At 29.3% G+C, this 18,639-nt stretch overlaps 1 protein-coding gene across 15 annotated transcripts; it reads right to left on the bottom strand.

Annotated features, from left to right (window-relative positions):
• Positions 1 to 58: 58 nt before the first annotated feature.
• Positions 59 to 17,688, bottom strand: LOC124493607 (uncharacterized). Of its 15 annotated transcripts, XM_075728839.1 has the most exons (8): positions 10,650 to 10,788; positions 9,542 to 9,610; positions 9,091 to 9,456; positions 8,333 to 8,550; positions 5,798 to 8,082; positions 5,384 to 5,677; positions 467 to 2,298; positions 59 to 398 (listed from the first exon to the last, which is right to left on the bottom strand). In XM_075728839.1, exons 4-8 carry the CDS (start codon positions 8,356 to 8,358, stop codon positions 360 to 362), a joined length of 4,476 nt encoding a protein of 1,491 aa, XP_075584954.1. In that variant the 5' UTR covers positions 8,359 to 8,550; positions 9,091 to 9,456; positions 9,542 to 9,610; positions 10,650 to 10,788; the 3' UTR covers positions 59 to 359. The 15 variants fall into 15 exon arrangements, with proteins under 15 accessions (XP_075584954.1, XP_075584957.1, XP_046912686.2 ...); XM_075728842.1 differs by lacking the exon at positions 10,650 to 10,788 and having other exon boundaries at positions 5,384 to 5,659; positions 9,542 to 9,733; XM_047056730.2 differs by lacking the exons at positions 9,091 to 9,456; positions 9,542 to 9,610; positions 10,650 to 10,788 and adding an exon at positions 16,498 to 17,688.
• Positions 17,689 to 18,639: the final 951 nt, after the last annotated feature.

Raw genomic sequence — 18,639 nt, 5'->3', positions numbered from 1 at the left:
TGAATGGACCGTTTAATTTTAATTTAATAATAAAATGATGATGAACACCAATGATTCATTTTGCATATAAATTCATTTTTATTACATTTATTATAATAATAAAAAAAAACAAAATTCTGAGGCCAGTTAAATCGGAAAAGATGAAAGATTGCATTGATTAAAAAGACAATAGATCAAACAAATAATGTGTGAACGATAATGATGTCAAACGCGATAGTGTGTGACAATGTTTTATGTTTATGAAGAGAGAAAAAAAAAGAAAAAAAAAACAAATTCATAAAACAAGGAAATCACAATAATGAATTGGGGGTAAATAAATCTGATTGTCAGGATTGAGGATAAAACATTTTTCATAGGAATCAGTTCATTTTTAGACTGAATGGCTGATTGCTTGTAACCTAAACAACGAAGAAAAAAAAATTCGAAAATTAATCTAAAATCATCAATGTTGAACATGTTGAATTACCTTTTTTAATCGGGAATTATTGTGAAAATTTTTAATTTCATTCAAAAGTGCACAACGAGAATCGACTGGCGATTTATTAGTTTTCGATAAATCCATCGAAATACTACGTAATGGTGAACGAATATTGCCCGGTTTTGCCGAACCATTTTGATTCCATCCTTTCGGTGCAAACAATTTCTGTGATGTAACCATACGATTGACTGGTTGTATTAATTGTGATGGTGCTGGTGGTGGTGGCGGCGGCGGTGGCGGTGGCGGCGGCGCCGAAGTTGGAATCGATATACTATCGTCATTTTTACGCTCATTGAAAACAGAGCCATTCATCTTTCTTGGTTCCGACGTTTGATCATCGACTTCATCGTAAGCTGCATTTGAGAATTCTATTCCATTACGATGACTCCAGGTTTTACTTTTGATTTTAAGTTCTTGTAAGAAATCTGTTGCCGAAGATGATGATGAGGAGGATGGTGACAATTTGGTTGCAAAGCCATTCGAATGTTGTTTTGCGAATCTGTTTTTATCATCATTCAGATTATTGTTGTTGATTACATAGGCCGACATTGGTCGATTGTTGTTTGGACGCTGTTCTATTGTTGTTGGTTCTATATTATTCGCTGATATTGATGATTTATTGCTTTGATTGCTATAATTATGATGTTTATCATGATCATCCTTAATTATTAAGGCTGGTTTTTGGTTCCTCATTGATTTATCATCATGATTATTATTATTAATATTATTATTATTATTCGAGACAACAACAGATGATAAATTATTCGCAACACCATTGATTATGGTAGCTGTTGTTTTCGTTGAATTGATTGTGATTACAGTTGATGAAGTTTTCGTATTATTGTTATTATTATTTTTTTGAACAACATTGGTCATTATCATTGGTTTATTCTGTTGATAAATATCGACAGCCGGACGACATTCAACGAATGAACCAATTTGAAAATTTTTTAATTTTCTATTCACTTTTGGCATTTCATCACAATCATCATGACAAATTTTCGATGTTGATCGTCGAACGAATGGATTCACTGTTGAACGTAGACTAGATAAATCTTGATTTGAAACATTTATAGTATTAAATTTGCGTATACCATCACGTACGGAAAATGAACTGGATGATAATCGATTGATACCATTGTTATTATTATCGTACATTGATTTAATCACTACTTTGGTTGTACGACCAGATGATGATTGTGTTGATGATGAAGTCGGTTGTGTTGTCGTTGTTTTAATTTGATCATTAACATTAATATGAGAACTATTTGTTGATGACATTTTACCATCAACATCCTCATCATCATTGAATGAATTTGTGGCTGCACATTGATCTAATGTATTATTCAATTCATTTAGCGCAACTTCTACTTGTTCATCAAGATTTTCCGAAATTCCAATTGGGTCATTATTGTTGGTTTCGATTTTATTTCCATTAATTTTATCATTATTAATTATCGATGTGAATTTAACATCATTGTTCGATGTTGATGATCGCTGTTGCCAATCTGAAACGACAACAAGTGGTTCACTACCACCATCAACAGATTTTTGTTTCATTTCTTCGTTGTCAACTTGGTTACCGTTGGCAATTTTATCGATTAATTCAACGGTAACAATACCATTTTTGTTATTATCATTGGTGTTTGTGGCTGTTTGAACATCGACATCAATTTTATCGCTGTTGTCTGATTGATGTTGCTGCTGTTGTTGTTGTTGTTGATGCGCAGGATAATAATTTTCATTAATATTGCCGTCAATCACTTCAGGCTCTTTTATCGTTGTTGTTTCGTTGTCGTTTTGCACTGATTTTTGTTCACCTACAAGAGATTAATGATATAATAATGAAATTATTAAAATGGATGAAAAAAAAGAACGATTATTCAAACACGCAAGACACATAGACACACACAGGCAGAGAAAAAAAAATTAGTTTAACAGATTTGAATAATAAGACAAAAGAAAATTGATCTACAGCATTTGTTGGATATACGATATATATATAATACGAATAAAATTAAGATTGATAAATGGTGATCAAAAAAAATTCGAAAATTTTTTTTTTGAGATTAAAATATTAGAAAACAACAACAAATCGAATCGAACAAAACGATTAGGAAAATGAGAAAAAAAAATTTTATTTTTTTTTTTCTTTGCACAACATTTCCCGATGATCCAATGAGAATGTTGTTGTTGATGATGATGAGTTTTTCCGAAGAAAAAAAAAATTTCAAAACTTTCAACAATGACAATGATATGTGGCAAATAAATGAATGAATGAAACGAAATATCAGCTATGAACATCAAACAATTGTAATTGACGAAATTTACAATAATAATAATAAAAAAAACGACGATATGATCAAATCAAAAACAAATTTGAAGATTTCATTCGAATGAAATACACAAACACACACACACACACATAAAAAATGAATTTCTACAAGTGATGATGATGATGATGATGAACCAAGGATGATTGGAACTAACGATGAAACATAACGATTATAATGATAATGATGATGATGATGATGATAGTAGTAGAGAAAAAAAAAGTTGACGTAACTTTGCTTTTTTTTCTCTCCAAAAAAAAAACGAATAAATTAAAGTACAAAAAAAAAATTTGAAAATCAAAAAGAAAAAAAAATTGATTGAATCGAAATTTTAGTTTTTACGTACATCCAACAACAACCACAACAATAACAACAACAACAAGTGTCTATAGCCAATCGATTAATGTGATTTTGGTGATTTATCCCGATTGTCGAAATAATTTAATTGGATATAATTGAAGAGAAAAACTAGGAAGCTCTTTACTCAATATCAATCTGAGAGAGAGAGAGAGAGAGAGAGATGGAGAATGATAAAAATGAAAGTAATGAATGAAAATTCATTTTGAATCCATCAAACAAACAAACACAAAATGTATATACAATTTAATTATATTATTGTTGTCGGGACAATCATCAATCGTATTCGATTTCGATTATGATTGTTATTTGAAAATATAAAATCAATAAAAATTACTTGTTGCTCATTATATATATGGTAATTATTATTATTATATGTAACCAATTATGATTCGTTATTAGATTTAATACAAGTAACGCGGATAATGGATATGCTAATCATAGTGCTAATCGGTACTAGTGTTTTTATGTGGCTTCACGGTGCTGGGAAACCTTTGTTCCAAATCCGAAATTAATCTGTTTGATGTACTTTAGAAGAACAAAAAAAAAACCTCATCATCATGTCAACACCTTTAAACAATAAATAATAATGCCAATGTAAGAAAATGTTATCAGAGCAAAGCAAATAGGAAAAAAAAATATTAAATTAATGCAACAAGTTTCAAAAAAAAATGCAAATTGCAAAACGAAACTGTTTTTAAAATTCATCATCAAAAATTAATCATGAATGATGATAGATTTTTATCAATATTTATAGCTAAAAATAACCAAACAAGTTTGCCGAAATAGGTTCCGTTATAACAAATGATTTGGTAATTAGACAATTGACAATTCTTCAGAATTTCAATTGTCAAAAGATATTGTACAAGGATTTTGTTTGTTTGTTTGTTTTCATCATCATAAACTTTAATGACGATGGCTGTAAAAATTATCATCAATGTCAATTGTTTTTGTTGTTGTCAAGACACGACAATGGAATTTGAGGGAAAAAAATGACTGTAAAAAAATAAGAATTATCGATGAATAAAAATTGATTTAAGCTGATTATTGGATCTTGTAAACACACACACACACACACACAATCAATTAATCGAAGAATAAATCATTCACTGTCATTAAAAGTAAGCAAAATAGTTACCATTGAAAAAATGGAGACGTTTATAAATGATTCGTAGCCAATTCCAGCACATTGTGTTTTCTATCAGATTATTATTCACTATATATTTTTTTTTTGTTTTCACTCGCTGACATTCATTTGAACCAACAACAAAAAAAACTGTATGGATCAAATCAACAAATCCAAAAACTGTATCACTGTTGATAGATCAGAATATGATCATAAGGCAGATGCAACAAACAATGAAATAAAACGACGCATATTGTTATAGTAGTTGATATATAATCCACAATGTTTGCAATCAAAATTTTTAAACGGATCCGAATACCATGTGCAAGTGTGTGTTTGCGTGTGTCCACAAACGTTGTTTTTAACAACGGCTATCACATCATATAAATGGAAATTGGTAAATCAAATAGTTCTCACTTTTTTTCAAAAAAAAAAAAAAAAAAAAAAAAAAATGAAACGAGAGAAATCAAAGAGCATCACATTGCATTTGGCTGTAAAATTTTTGTAATTTTTTTTATGACCATACTCTATAAAAAAAACAAAAAATTTTATAATCTCAGCCATTTTATTAGGATTGAATGGATCAAATCAGATATATATCTGTGTGTTTGCTGTTTTATCAAAGTGGAGCGCTAAAGTTAGAGGCTGTGCATACCAAAAAAAAAAAAAAAAAAAAAAAAATCATTTTGAATCTATCAACAAACAAATCATTTTGACCATAGCAACTATATGATGATGATGAATTTTTTTTCCATCCTTTTTTTTCCTACCATTACACACATAGAATCACCGGGATAGTTGTAGTTGGAAAATATTTCAATTTCTATATAGATTGTGAATACCAATTTATGATAGATGACAGTTGATAGATTCAATTTACACATTTAGAAAAAAAAATTACTAAAGACAACACACACACATGTGACAAGGACAAGAAAAATAAAATTATACAGAGTAACATTTATCACATTTATATCTAGAAGCCGGTTCTTAATGATAATCCTATCTATCCACATACACGAATAGCAACACATCACATAATATCACATGAGAGAATAGATAGAGTGAATGAAAGCAACAAAAAAAAACCTGATGTTGACGCTGTTTGATGATCATCATTCAAATTTTGAAATTTTAAACGTAAACGATCAAAATTTTCAATATAATAACGACATTCATTACATTGTTGTTGGCCATCATTATGTGTGCATACATTATTTTGTTCATTATTACTATTGTCTTCATCTTGGCCATATTCATCCAATAATTGTAGCCAACGTGATCGTTTTTTTTGTATCTCTTTTTGTTGTTGTTGTTCATTCAAAACAATGTCCGATATTTTGTTACATTCGTTGTTTTCAGTTTCTAAAACAATATTATTAACTTAATTCAATATATATTTCAAGTTTAGAAATTATGATCAAATCATAGATTAAAAAAAAATAAAACGATTGAAAAAAAACCCTAAAGCAATTTGATAAGAAAATGATATTTTATAATTACCATCATTTGTATTTAGGTCGACATCAGGTTCGACAACAACAACAACAACGTCATCCGTAGCCATTTCGACATTGACCTTTTTATCATCAACAATTTCATTTGGGCCATCATCATCATTTGTATGTTCCATATTATTCAATTCGTTGGTTTCAATACAATTTTCAACAATATTAGGTTCTTGATGATGAATTTCGGCCATAATCACAGTCGTATTCAATGTGGTTTGTACAAATTGTTCTTCATCTTGATTATTGGAAATTTTTTGAATTTGTAAATCATTTTTGGCATCACTTTCGCCATCTGTTGTTGGCGTATCGATTTTAAAATCATTTTCATTTTGATCAATAGTATCTGTAACCGATGGTGATGTAGGACTTGTTGCGGATAATTCATCAATAAGATTCAATGATTTAGATGGAAGCTCTTGATTAGATTCCTCTGAACAACAAAGTGAATTTGGCAATTCTGTTTCACTTGTTTCCGTACAACATGGTGATTCTATTCGACTACTACTATTATATGAATCTATTGAATTATTATTCGAGCTAATTATTTGTAGAGAAGGTGAAGTAGGTGTAGTTGATGGTGGAATTGGACTGGATCGTTTGGAACGTACAGGAGGCATAGGAGCACGTCGTTTTTTGGAATTTGTGTGATTAAATGATGGATTGGATTTTAACGATCTTGATGCTGGTTTTGGAGGTTCAGCAGCTAATTTTATTTGTGATGATGATGATGATGAATGAATTGTTTTCTCATTGACTAGTTTGTTATTGTCCGTATCATCAATGTCAATTGATTTTTGATTATCATCATATTGTTCAGAAGAATTATTCGATACAGGTGAAAGAGAAGATGGTGGCTGTGGTGAATTTGAATCGGTTGGTGTTGGTGTGTCGATTTCGTTTGTTGCTTGTGATAGTCGTTCATGATAACCACTGGAATCAGAACCAGAATTTTGTCGAATTAACCGTATTTTATGCACATCACTAATGTTTGTATTTTGTGGTTTTGGTTGATTTTTAACGACTATTTCATCTGCTGTTATTGATCTGGTTAATTTCGATGAATCAAAATATGAATCCGATGGTGTGGATGTAAGTGCGGTATCTGGCTCTTGTTCAATTTCTTCGCCATCATCATGAATTACGCTTAGATTTTGTACTGATTTGGTTGGTGATGAATTATGACCATTGTTCTGAAATAATGGAGGTGGTGGTGCTGGTTTCTTCTTAAAACATCGGCTACGAGATGAAGCAATCGAACATGTATCCGATTGTGTTGTCGACATTCGATTCATACTATTCATAATTGATAAATTTGGCGTTGATTGACTCCAATCATTTTGTTGAGCATTTAGACGATTTGAATGGCCATTATCATCGATATCATCGTTCATTCCAATATATAATGATGAACGTGAACTGGTTGTGAATTGTTTGGCTAATTGTTCATAATTTCGTTGTGATATTACAGTCACTTCATTTATACCATAATCATCAGGTGATTGGTCCAAATCAATCACTACTAATGATTCAGATTTTTTAATCGGTTTGACTAATAAAAAACGTGATGAATCTAGAGATTTTTCTTTGCAAATCATTTCTTTGATCACATGAAAACTGGTTGATGGTTGAATACGTTTGACCATCAATTGATTTTGTGGTAAATTTATTGTGAAACGAATTGTTTTTGTAAATGGAAGACCATTATTGTTACGATTTTTACGTATTTTTGGCACTATTGAAATTCGATCCGTTCCAATTAAACCGACAGGATTTGATTTTAATGTTATCATTTTTTGAGTTTTGTTTCCATTATCATCACCTTGATCATCATCATCAGCAGAAGCAATGATTGAATAATCGGCTGGATTCAAACTAAATTGATTGGCAATGATGACCAGCACATCATATAATGGCATCTGACGTTCAACACTAAAATTTGTTTCCTGATTTAAATGTCTAATACGGACTTTTAAATCGATTCGACCTTCAAGCAATTCTTTTATATTGAAATCTACATCATTTGCTGTATGATATGATGATGAATTATTCGATGATGTTGATGATGATGAAGCAGATGTATGTGATGAATCAATTGAACCAGTTATTGATGATTTGACTACATTATTAGGTGTAAGTGTTGAACTTTTATGGTCAACATTTTCTTTACAAGAATCCATAATGATTTTAGTGCTGGCTGGTAATGTTGATCCATTTGATTTTTGTTGTGTCGTATCCGGTATTTTGATTTTTAGACTACCTTTGCCTGATCGACCAAGCCTGGGAATATCGATAAAAAAAAATGTTAGAAAAAATTTTTTTACAAAAAAAAGAAAGAAAAGATCTCTTTTGGGGAAAAGGTGGTGGGAAAATCAATGAATAATTTCCCTCTGAATCGAAATTGTCAATGAAATTTTCCTACAAATAGACTGGTGATGGTAAGATGAATTTAATTTATTCAAAACACACACACACAAAATTTTCCCTATAGCAACAAAAACTTTGAAAAAAAATCCATCGATAAACTTACACTTTTCCTTTGATTTTTGAAAACATTTTCGTATGTTTTTGTTTTCTTTTTTTTGCAAATTAGAATTCACATATAAACACCAAATAATAAAATATTCAAATCGAACACAATATGATGGCCAGTAGACGATGATCACAGGAAAAGAACATCACATATGAACACATGCACTCATAAACACAATAATAATATGATTCTGGAAAATTCAATGATTCTATGTTCTGGTGGAGAAAAAAAAAGAAAAATAAAAACAACAAAAATTCAATTAGGTGATGAGAGAGAAAAAAAAATGTTCATAGTTATGACAAATTGGGTTTTTTTTGGTTGGTTGGTTGGTTGGTTGGATGAGGAAAAAACATTAATGAACAATGATGATGATGATGGTGGTGGTGGTGGAGACAAATCTTAGTTTTTTTTCGAAAAAAAAATTGATGCTGCTTACAAATGTTAGACATATATGATAATAATAATAAAACAGATTGAAAAAATCTATCTGTCAAAAATTTTCATTTCAGTTTGCATCGCTGCTGGCATTGGTTTATTGTGGTGGTGGTGTTAGTGGTGGTGTTGGTGGTGGTGTGCGGTGGTAGTATCACCAAAAAAAAAGGATTACACAAATACATTCAATTCAAAAAAAAAAAAAAATTTTTTTTTGTCTGTTCTTTCCACCGTTTCTATGGCGTCAATCAGCAATAAAGACGTGTATACGCGCGTACCGGTATGAAAAGGACAAATATAAAAAAAAATTAATTATTTTTTACCTGACGTGTAGGAGTATATCATATATCGATACAATAATGATGATGAATGATGAAGATCGATGATGGAATTAATGAAGTTGTAATCGTAACCAAACGTCATCGATATATGACATCTTTACCGCATTAATATTTATATATGTGGCAGAAAAAAAATTGTTCACAATCATCTATTCAAAGTATTGGCGTGTTTGGCGATAATTTTTTACATCATCATAAAAAAAATTGCCGTTATACAGGTAGTAAACGATAAAAGTCAGAGAAAAAAAATGTTTACCCAATCAATCAATAAATTAGTTGATTGATTGATAAATATATGTGCAAGTGTGTGTGTGTGTGTGATTGGCTGCTGATAATCAAATGTGATTGCTGTTGATAAAGCAAAAAAAAAACAAATGTCAACACAAAGTCAATCAAAATTGATTAGTGGACAATGATGTTTTGTTTTTCATACCAGACTAGAAAACAATGTATGTGTATCATCATCAACATCAAAAGACAAATGTAAAACAATTTCATAGACCTGGATTGGAAAGAAAATTTTTCATCACCATCATCATCATCATCATCATCATCATCATCATCAGCACCACAATTTGATCATTAATTAAGATAATGAGAATTTTTTTCGGTAAAAATCGATAGACTAAAATATGTGGCATAAATTAAAACTATTAAAAATGATATATATCCAAATGGATGAGAATGTGCTAAATTTTTTTTTTATTACCGATGAATGATGATGATGTAGATTATTATTATATTGCCAAAGAATAAAAATATGTCAAGTTTAGTAGTTTAGAGATAATCAACAAAATGGCAAAATATGTGTGTTTGAAGTAAATTTTTTTTTTTTTTTGAAACACAAAAAAATGCTAAAATATTGAACAGGTGTAAATTACTTTGTATTGTGACATTGTCTGTCTCTGTGTGAGTGTGTGTGTGTGTGTCAAATTCCATTTTTAACCACCAAATATTTTCGATTATGATGGAGACAAATAATAATGTAATTTGGTATGTTTGCACATTGTGTGCCACGTGATAGATGATGATGATGATGAAATGAGTAAAAAAAAAACAAAAAAAAAATTTTAAATTTTGTCAATCTTAACAAATGGAAATTGTCACAAAATAAGTCGTCATGTTGAAAATTTACACATTCAAATCAAATGTCAAAAATGTGTATGTGAGTGGCAAGTGTTGTTGTTGTTGTTTTGCTTACCATTATTTGATTTATCAAATAAAGAAAAAAAAATTTCATCCAAAAAAAAAAAAGAGAGAAAGTTATCGATCGATATAAACTTTTATATATATGTTGAGATCAATCAATAATAAATATACCACCACCCTGATAATCAGAAAAATTGATCAATAATGAAAAAAAAATAGCAGCAGCTAATAAGTTATTGAACCATACAGAAAAAAATGGCCATAAAAAAATTGATGATCAACAACAAACAACAACAATCCTATTTTTCTGTTAATTTGACTCCTATAATTATCATCATCGTCTTCATCATCATCATCATCATCGATTGTTTTGATGAATAAATGACGGAAACCATAGATAGTTTGATTATTCCAAGCAGAAAAAAAATGACAAAGATGATGGTGGTGAACAAAAGAAATGATGATAATTGGTTGGTTTTCAAGAAAAACGAAAATTTTTGAAACGAAACACACACAAGAACACACACACACACACTGATGGATGCATGCATGTGTCAGTGTGTAAAGGTAAACGGGGTTTTTTTTCTCCCGTTTCCAATATCCGTTTCTATTCCTATAACATGTGCCCGGATCATTTGGAAAGAAAAATTTACGGAAAATTTCCACTCTCACTCACTCAATCACTCATATATATCATTATCATCAAATGATTTGATGACAACAACAATGATGATGATGATGATGAAGTTTAAAAATCATCGTTTAATGAATATTATTCATCCACCCACACATAAACACACACACACACACTTCAACGATATTTCCATAATACGTCATCATCAACATATCTCATGTCATTATTACCAGGTTAAAAGATCATTCATAAATAATGATGAAAAAAAAATTTAAATAGAAAAATGACGATGATGACAATGAACGATATATTTTCACAATTAATCTTTTAAATTCTCCTTAAAACATATTTTGTTTGTTTTATCTATAAAAGACCTATAGTTATATAGTAATAAAAAGTTCAGATGATCAAAACGTTTGGATCGTTTGCTTGTCATCGTCATCAACAATATTGTTTTTTTTTTGTCTCAAAAGATATTCAATGACGACAATCGTGAATAAATATTTCCACCTACACGCACACACACACACACACATACACAGAGAGATTCGTCTGACATTTATTTGTTTTTGTGAATTTTCAGTTGTCCATAAAAGGTGCACACTATAAAGATATGTGAAACTTTTTATGCATTTGTCATTCCAATTCAAGTACCATACTAATACTATTACCATTCACTAAAGAGTATTTCTTGAACGAAAAAAAAAATTCCAGAATATTTCCTGTTCTGAAAACAAAAAATATTCAGACAATCATAAACTTTTCTACTACTACACAATTCTAATGATGATAAAATCTTTTGATTTAATAATAGAAAAACATTATTATCATTATTCAACAACGATGGCTTAATTATCATGATAATAACAAGTGACGACGAATTTAAATACAAGCCATAGGTCACAAACACACACACACACACATATACGATGATGCGTGAATGAATAATGATGATGATAATGATGATGGTCAATGAGATGTTTATCATTGTCAGATTCAACGACAATAAAATTCCAGTCAATTTTCATCGGACCGTAACCAAAAGAGTTGCTTTTGTTGTTGTTGATGATGACTGGCTAACTGACCAACCGACCACCACCATCAACAACAACAAAAACAATTTTTTATACAATACATTTATCATTATTGAGCATCATCCATTTTTTTTTTTTGTTTCATTTACAGTCAGGATATATGGAAATTGAAATTTGGTTGGTATCTTTTTTTGTCAACAAAAAAAACATGCCAGACATTTTTAAAAAAACAAAACAATGACGCCCAACTATATATTAGGTACACAAAAATCCGTATCGAATCATCATCATCATCATCATCATGTTCAGCACCACCAAAATATATGGAAAACTTTAAAATATTCAATCAATGATTGATTTCTAAAATCTTGGTTTTTAAAATAGATTTTCTGTCAATCGATTTGAATCCTTGAAAATAATTGATGGCAAAGTTATTAATCGATGATGACGATATTGCATACCAAAATGTTTTTTAAATTTAAGATGACGATGACGATGATGATGATAGAAAAAAAATAGCTAGATTTTGCTAAAATAAAATGGATTTTCATAATTCCAAATTAAAAAAAAAACGAAACAAAATGATGATTACGATGACATCAATCAATATCATCCTAATATGTGTGTGTGTGTATATAATTAAAAATGGAAACGGATTTTGTTTTCACATCACCACTATTTTTTTTGTGTCAATAATTATAATCATTTCTGTTTCTATGTATATATGTTGAACAGTGAATTTTTCTATTTTCAGTCCAATTTTCTTTTCTTTCAAATCTTTTTTCAGCTTAAAAAAAATAAAAAAAAGCCTACGCCTTGGATCAATCATTAATCGGATCGTTGATGATGCATTTGGCAAAAACATGAAATTTTTATTTTTGGTCAACAACAAGAAAATGAAAGAAAAAAAAATTTTTTTTTTTGAATCGAAAAAACATTTTCAATCAAATGAAACCATGTTTTGTTATTGTTGTTGATGATTAATCAATATTGTTTGAATCCATTGTTTTTTTTCTCATCTAAAAAGAGAATTGGGGAAACAACAACAACAACAACAAGAAAACACTATCACAAGACAGGAGTGTCCTACAAATTAACAGATGACAGATGGTCACATAATCATCTACATGATGGTGATGATGAATATATATTTTCTGGCCAGTAATAATAATAATAATAAGACTATTTAATTTCAAATGGACAATCAATTTTCGTTTGTTTTTTTTTTTGTTGTTGATTATAAATTCCATACACACACACATACAAATGCATAAACCAAGTAGTTCTTTTTTTAAATTGCTCCATGTTTTGAGACAATCACCAAAAAGAAAAAAAAATTCTTTACCAAATGTACATCATTTACTTAAAAGCCATCATCATTCATTAATAATAGGTTTTCAATGTTTTTTTTTCATCATTTACACTGGTTGGAAACATTTTAAATAAATGTTGCACGTGTGTATATTTAATTAATTGATTAATTAGCACGTTTTCTTCTTTTTTTTTGTCATGTAACTTTGAAACAAAAAAACATTGTTGTTGTGTCTTCGAGAACAAACAAAAAAAATGCATTGCTTAATGTCGAAGAAAAAAAGAACAGAAAAACGACATTTTCAATGTCAAAACAATCAATATTCATCATCACGTTATATTTATGGCATTGGACATTTACATTTTAATGATAATGATGATTATGATGATGATGGTCATCAAATTTCGTGAATACATTTTTTTAATAATTTTCGAGATCTGGTGGCCACAGTTTTTTTTGTTGTTGCTGTTGTTGTTATTGTTTTGGTCACGAAAAGATCTCTACCAACCAAAAAAAAAAAAAAAAAAAATCTATTGTCTTGATGAAGAAAAGTACAACATACCGGAATATATACACACTTAAAAATACAATCCGATAGGATTATTTATAGGTTGATAATAATAACACAAGAATTTGTTCAAATTCCATCAAATGTGAATGTGATGAGATGAGACAAATTAGATCTAGATCGATGATATAGATTTATAAATCGTGATGAATGACAAAACATTAGATTACTAACTAAATGAATTTGTGTGTGTGTGTGTTATGTCACTATCATTATTATTATTCAATCTGGCACGGAAAAAAAGATTTTGATCAATCAAGAACAGCAACAACAACAACAACTTTTGCAGTAGTTTTAATACAAATTTTTTTTTGTTCCACTAATAATAATAATGATAATAAGCTATGTGTATTGTTTATTGATTATGAAAACGTGATTTCAGAAAAAAAACATCAGAAAACGACAACAACGGATTTTTATATTTCATCATCATCATCGGGTAATAATAATGTTTGAAATGTGAAAAAGAAAATTCCTATCAAAATTGGTGATTTATATTTCGGTACAACAACAACAATAATGATAAAATCTCACATAAAATTAATGAAACGATAACGGTGAATATACATAAATCAAACACATAAAATCAGCAGCAACAAGTAGCCACAGTAGAAACAGTGAAATCAAATGAAGATGATGATGATGATGTTTTAAAACGTGAAAAAAAATAATAATAATAACAGGGGACATGGTATTTTTTATTTTTTTATTCGTTTTTTTGACAAGAAAACTATTTTTGATAATAATAATTGTACGGGATTTTTTTTTACTATTTATTTGACGATGATGATGATGATAATAATAAGTTGGAAGGATAATTTTTTTTTATTGCAAATAAAATTCAAAAAACACAAACACAAATATCCGACCGGTAATACCATCTATCTCATATCATTGTTGTTGTTGTCGTTGGTATTGCTATTTTTTTTCTCTTTCTCTCTCTCTGGAAGATAATCTTGTTGTCTCTCATTTTTCTAGGTTTTTTTTATACTTGTGCATCTTGCAAATTGGATGTACTCGAATCTTGTCTGATTTGATTTGATTGGAAAACAAAAAAAAAATATGAAAATTGTCCACAATTGCAAATGTTATTCAAAAATCAACATTTCAATGACGTTTTATCGATTTTTTTTTGTTTGAAAGAAAAAAAACCATATGATAATTCAGGCAAATTAAAATGTGTCCTTGAAAAATTTCGGAAACAAGAAGAAAACAAAAATGATTATGATGAGCAATTATCCTTGAGGTTGATATGGAAAATGGTCATATTTAAAAAAATAAAAATTTTTCAAAGACAAAAAAAACAGAAAAAAATCGAGATCACGATGGAAAGCTATCGATAATTTCATAAAGTTTCATTTGAATTAAGTTAAATTCAAAAAAAACTGTTACATACATGCACAATTGAATTGCGTGATCGATCAAGATGACCATATTGATCTAGATCAAATCAAATTATCAAACATAATCTCTCCACTAGATATGATCTTCATCATCATCATCATCAAATGACCAAACGGTTTAATGGCAAAAATTTATATATAGATTGATTGACATAACTACATAGTTGTGGTGTTTTTCGCGAAAAAAAACATTATCTTATTTTCACTAATAAAATGAATGAATGAATGAATAAATGAAAGTGGTGAGAATCGCAATACATAAAAAAGAGGACAATCAGATATAGACAAAAGGCAAAAGAAAAAAAAAATTCCATCGAATTATAATCAATCTGATGATGATTTGATCGCAATACACAAGCACTGCTGCTGCTGTGATAAAAACCAATAAAAGTTATATTGATTGATTCAGGCAATTCAACTTCTGATGCTTATTTCCAAAAAAAACACTTGATTAATAGACTAATTAAGAGGATAACCTGTTCGACAGATATCGGTCAATGAGGATGATGATGATGATTATTTGATGATTGACTTACTTTTATCATCATCAAAAATTGGAATTGATAATTCGACAAATCTACTATGATAGTTCTAAATATGAACCGATTAAATTTTGATCAATCAGAAATTGGCCAAATTTAAAATGGATTGTCCGAAAATAGTTTTTTGTATTATCACACGAGATGATACAAAAAAAAACACAAACATTAAAACATTGCATGGGAAACAAAATCTGTAATGAAAATGTCAATTCAATTTGTAACAAACAAACAGAAATGTGGGAAAAAAAGAAAAATCTTTTTCATTTCGACAATTGCATTAGATGTAAAAAAACAAAACAAAAAAAAATCTTGTATGTTCTGATCATCATCATGATGACGATGATGATGAGAGAATTATGATTAAGTAATATTGAACACGCCTAAACATTCAAAGGTATGTCATTAAAATGATGAATAATAATGTTGAGGATCTAAAAATCATAGAATTAATTGTTGAATGTCAGTAAGTGGTTCATTTGATTAAAATTTTTTTTCTATAGATAATAAGATTTTGTTTTATGATTGATTAATTTAAATATATCAAGAAGCTATTTGTAGGTGTGTAATCGATTGATGAATAACTTTATTTCATACACAACTATTATATGTAAATGACCATTGTCCATCCCAACGAAAAAAAAAACAAACAAACATAGAATTTCATTGACAAATCCAACAATTCAGAGGATTAATTTTGTTTCAACTTTTATAAAATCAAAATATGAAATGTCATCAATGTTTGCTTACCTATACGATGATGGTGATGATGATGATGATCGAAGACAATAGTTTAAACAGTTAGGTGCAAATGATAACGATGATGATGCATTTTGTGTCGATGATTCGCCATTACCCATGATGATGATGATGATGATGAATTGAAGTTAATTTTAAAATTTTTTTCTCCTATTATTTCATGTAGTAAAAAATGAAAATAAAAAATTTTTCAATTCATTTCGATTTCATTTACAAAAAAAAAATTTGACAATGATAAGAAGAAGATTATAGGCAGGAAAACAATCCCTGTGTGTGTGTAATTGGACAATTCAAATATCATATTGATGACGATGGTGACTGTGTGTAATTTTCAACAGGAAAAAAATGAATTAATGAATGAATGAATGACACACATGACATGGAATTTTTCATCAGTATCTTTTACAATTCACTATTGATAAATAATAAATGGCCATCAATATTCGATTATTGATTGTAAAAAAAAACGTTTGTAACGTGGCCAAGCGAATGTTTAAAACTTTATCATCATCATCATTATCACTTGTCTTTCGTCATGTTGGTGCGTTTTTTTTAAAACACACACAAACACAAAAATACAGGGAAAAAATAAAATAAAAATATTTTTCCCGGAGACACCGGAGATATAAAATGCCAAAATAGGATGGCTGAATTATAACCGAGAAATAACAAAAAAACAATAACAAGCACTAAATACAGGTATATGAATGGCGGAAGAACGAAAAAAAATATCTAGATCATGATAATCCTGAATAAATATACGACGACGATGACGATGTTATAAATCTTTTTTTTTTAATAAATTAACTTAGAGATTGTCGACAGAGTTGGTTTGGTGTGTGTGTGTAAGTTCAATCTCCTTGTTGTATATCGAAGACATGTTTGTGGTAATATCAATTCTAACTATATGGTGACGATAATTTAGAAAATCAGAGCATGGAATTTCAACAAAAAAATGCACACACAAAACACTTGTTGATAGATATCATTAAAAAGTTGAAGTTGAAAATTGAAGAAAACACAAAATTTGATCAAAATTCGAACACAATAATTGCTTGATGATGAATTAATCAATTTCAATCGATCGTCATTCTATTCATTATTTAACAATCAACGAAACGATGAATAAAGCATGGATTGCCAAACATCGACTGAATGTGTCTTTTGATGGTGTGTACACACAAACACACACGATACATTTGAATTGGATTATGATGACGATGAACATTTTGGACATTAAATCGAAAAAAAAACAGACGAAGCCAATGATGGCGGCAACGGCGGCCACTCTCTTTTTGAATCGAAACAAAAAAAAATTGTCTGCTGCATTTTTCTTTTTTTTCAAACTTGTGTGTGTATGTGTATTTAGTATATTCAACAAATCAAAACTCGACAAACAGGTGAGTGAACCGTTTTGAACATCATCACCATATTGAAAAAGGTATTTTCTTCATGTGAGAACTAAAAGTAACAAACAAAACCTGGGTTGTTGTTGTTGTTATTGCTGCTGCTGCTGTTTTGTTGTTGTTGTTGTTGTTATTGTATTTGTTATTCATGACAGGTTCCAAGGGTATATATTAGTTAGTAGCTATGACGGTAAAGGTGATGGCCAGGTCAATGTGATCACGATCATCAATACGAGGGAGAAAAGTACTGGTTTTTTTTCCAACAAGGAATTGAAACCCATCTATCGATTCGAAGATAACTGTAAATATTGTATGATAACTGTATATTTAAAACTTTTTTCCTAATCTTTCATCAAACATGATGATGATGAACAAAGTTCATACCGAAAAGGTCGTATAATATAACACAGGACATCGATTGTATCGATAGCATAAAAATCATTTTCCTGTTTTTTTTTGTTTCATCGTTCAATTCGATTCGATTATTACTATGATGATGATGAAGATGATGATGGTGGTGACTGGCTAAAAATCCACATCAAACATTCCAATTCCTGTCGATTTGGCTGTTAAGAAGAAAAAAAAATAACGAACATCAATTATTTTCGCTTGGCGATTGCAAGAAATATGTAATCATTAAGATATGGCCATCATATTTATATTCATATCAAGCGAATTACGACCAAAAAAAAAAACTATTGACTCAATTTAACACCGAACATGGTAG

The sequence above is a fragment of the Dermatophagoides farinae genome, chromosome 2 (genome assembly GCF_024713945.1).
Source record: "Dermatophagoides farinae isolate YC_2012a chromosome 2, ASM2471394v1, whole genome shotgun sequence".
In the NCBI taxonomy this organism is placed as follows: Eukaryota; Metazoa; Arthropoda; class Arachnida; order Sarcoptiformes; family Pyroglyphidae; genus Dermatophagoides; species Dermatophagoides farinae.
This window is presented reverse-complemented; position numbering and strand designations above follow the sequence as displayed.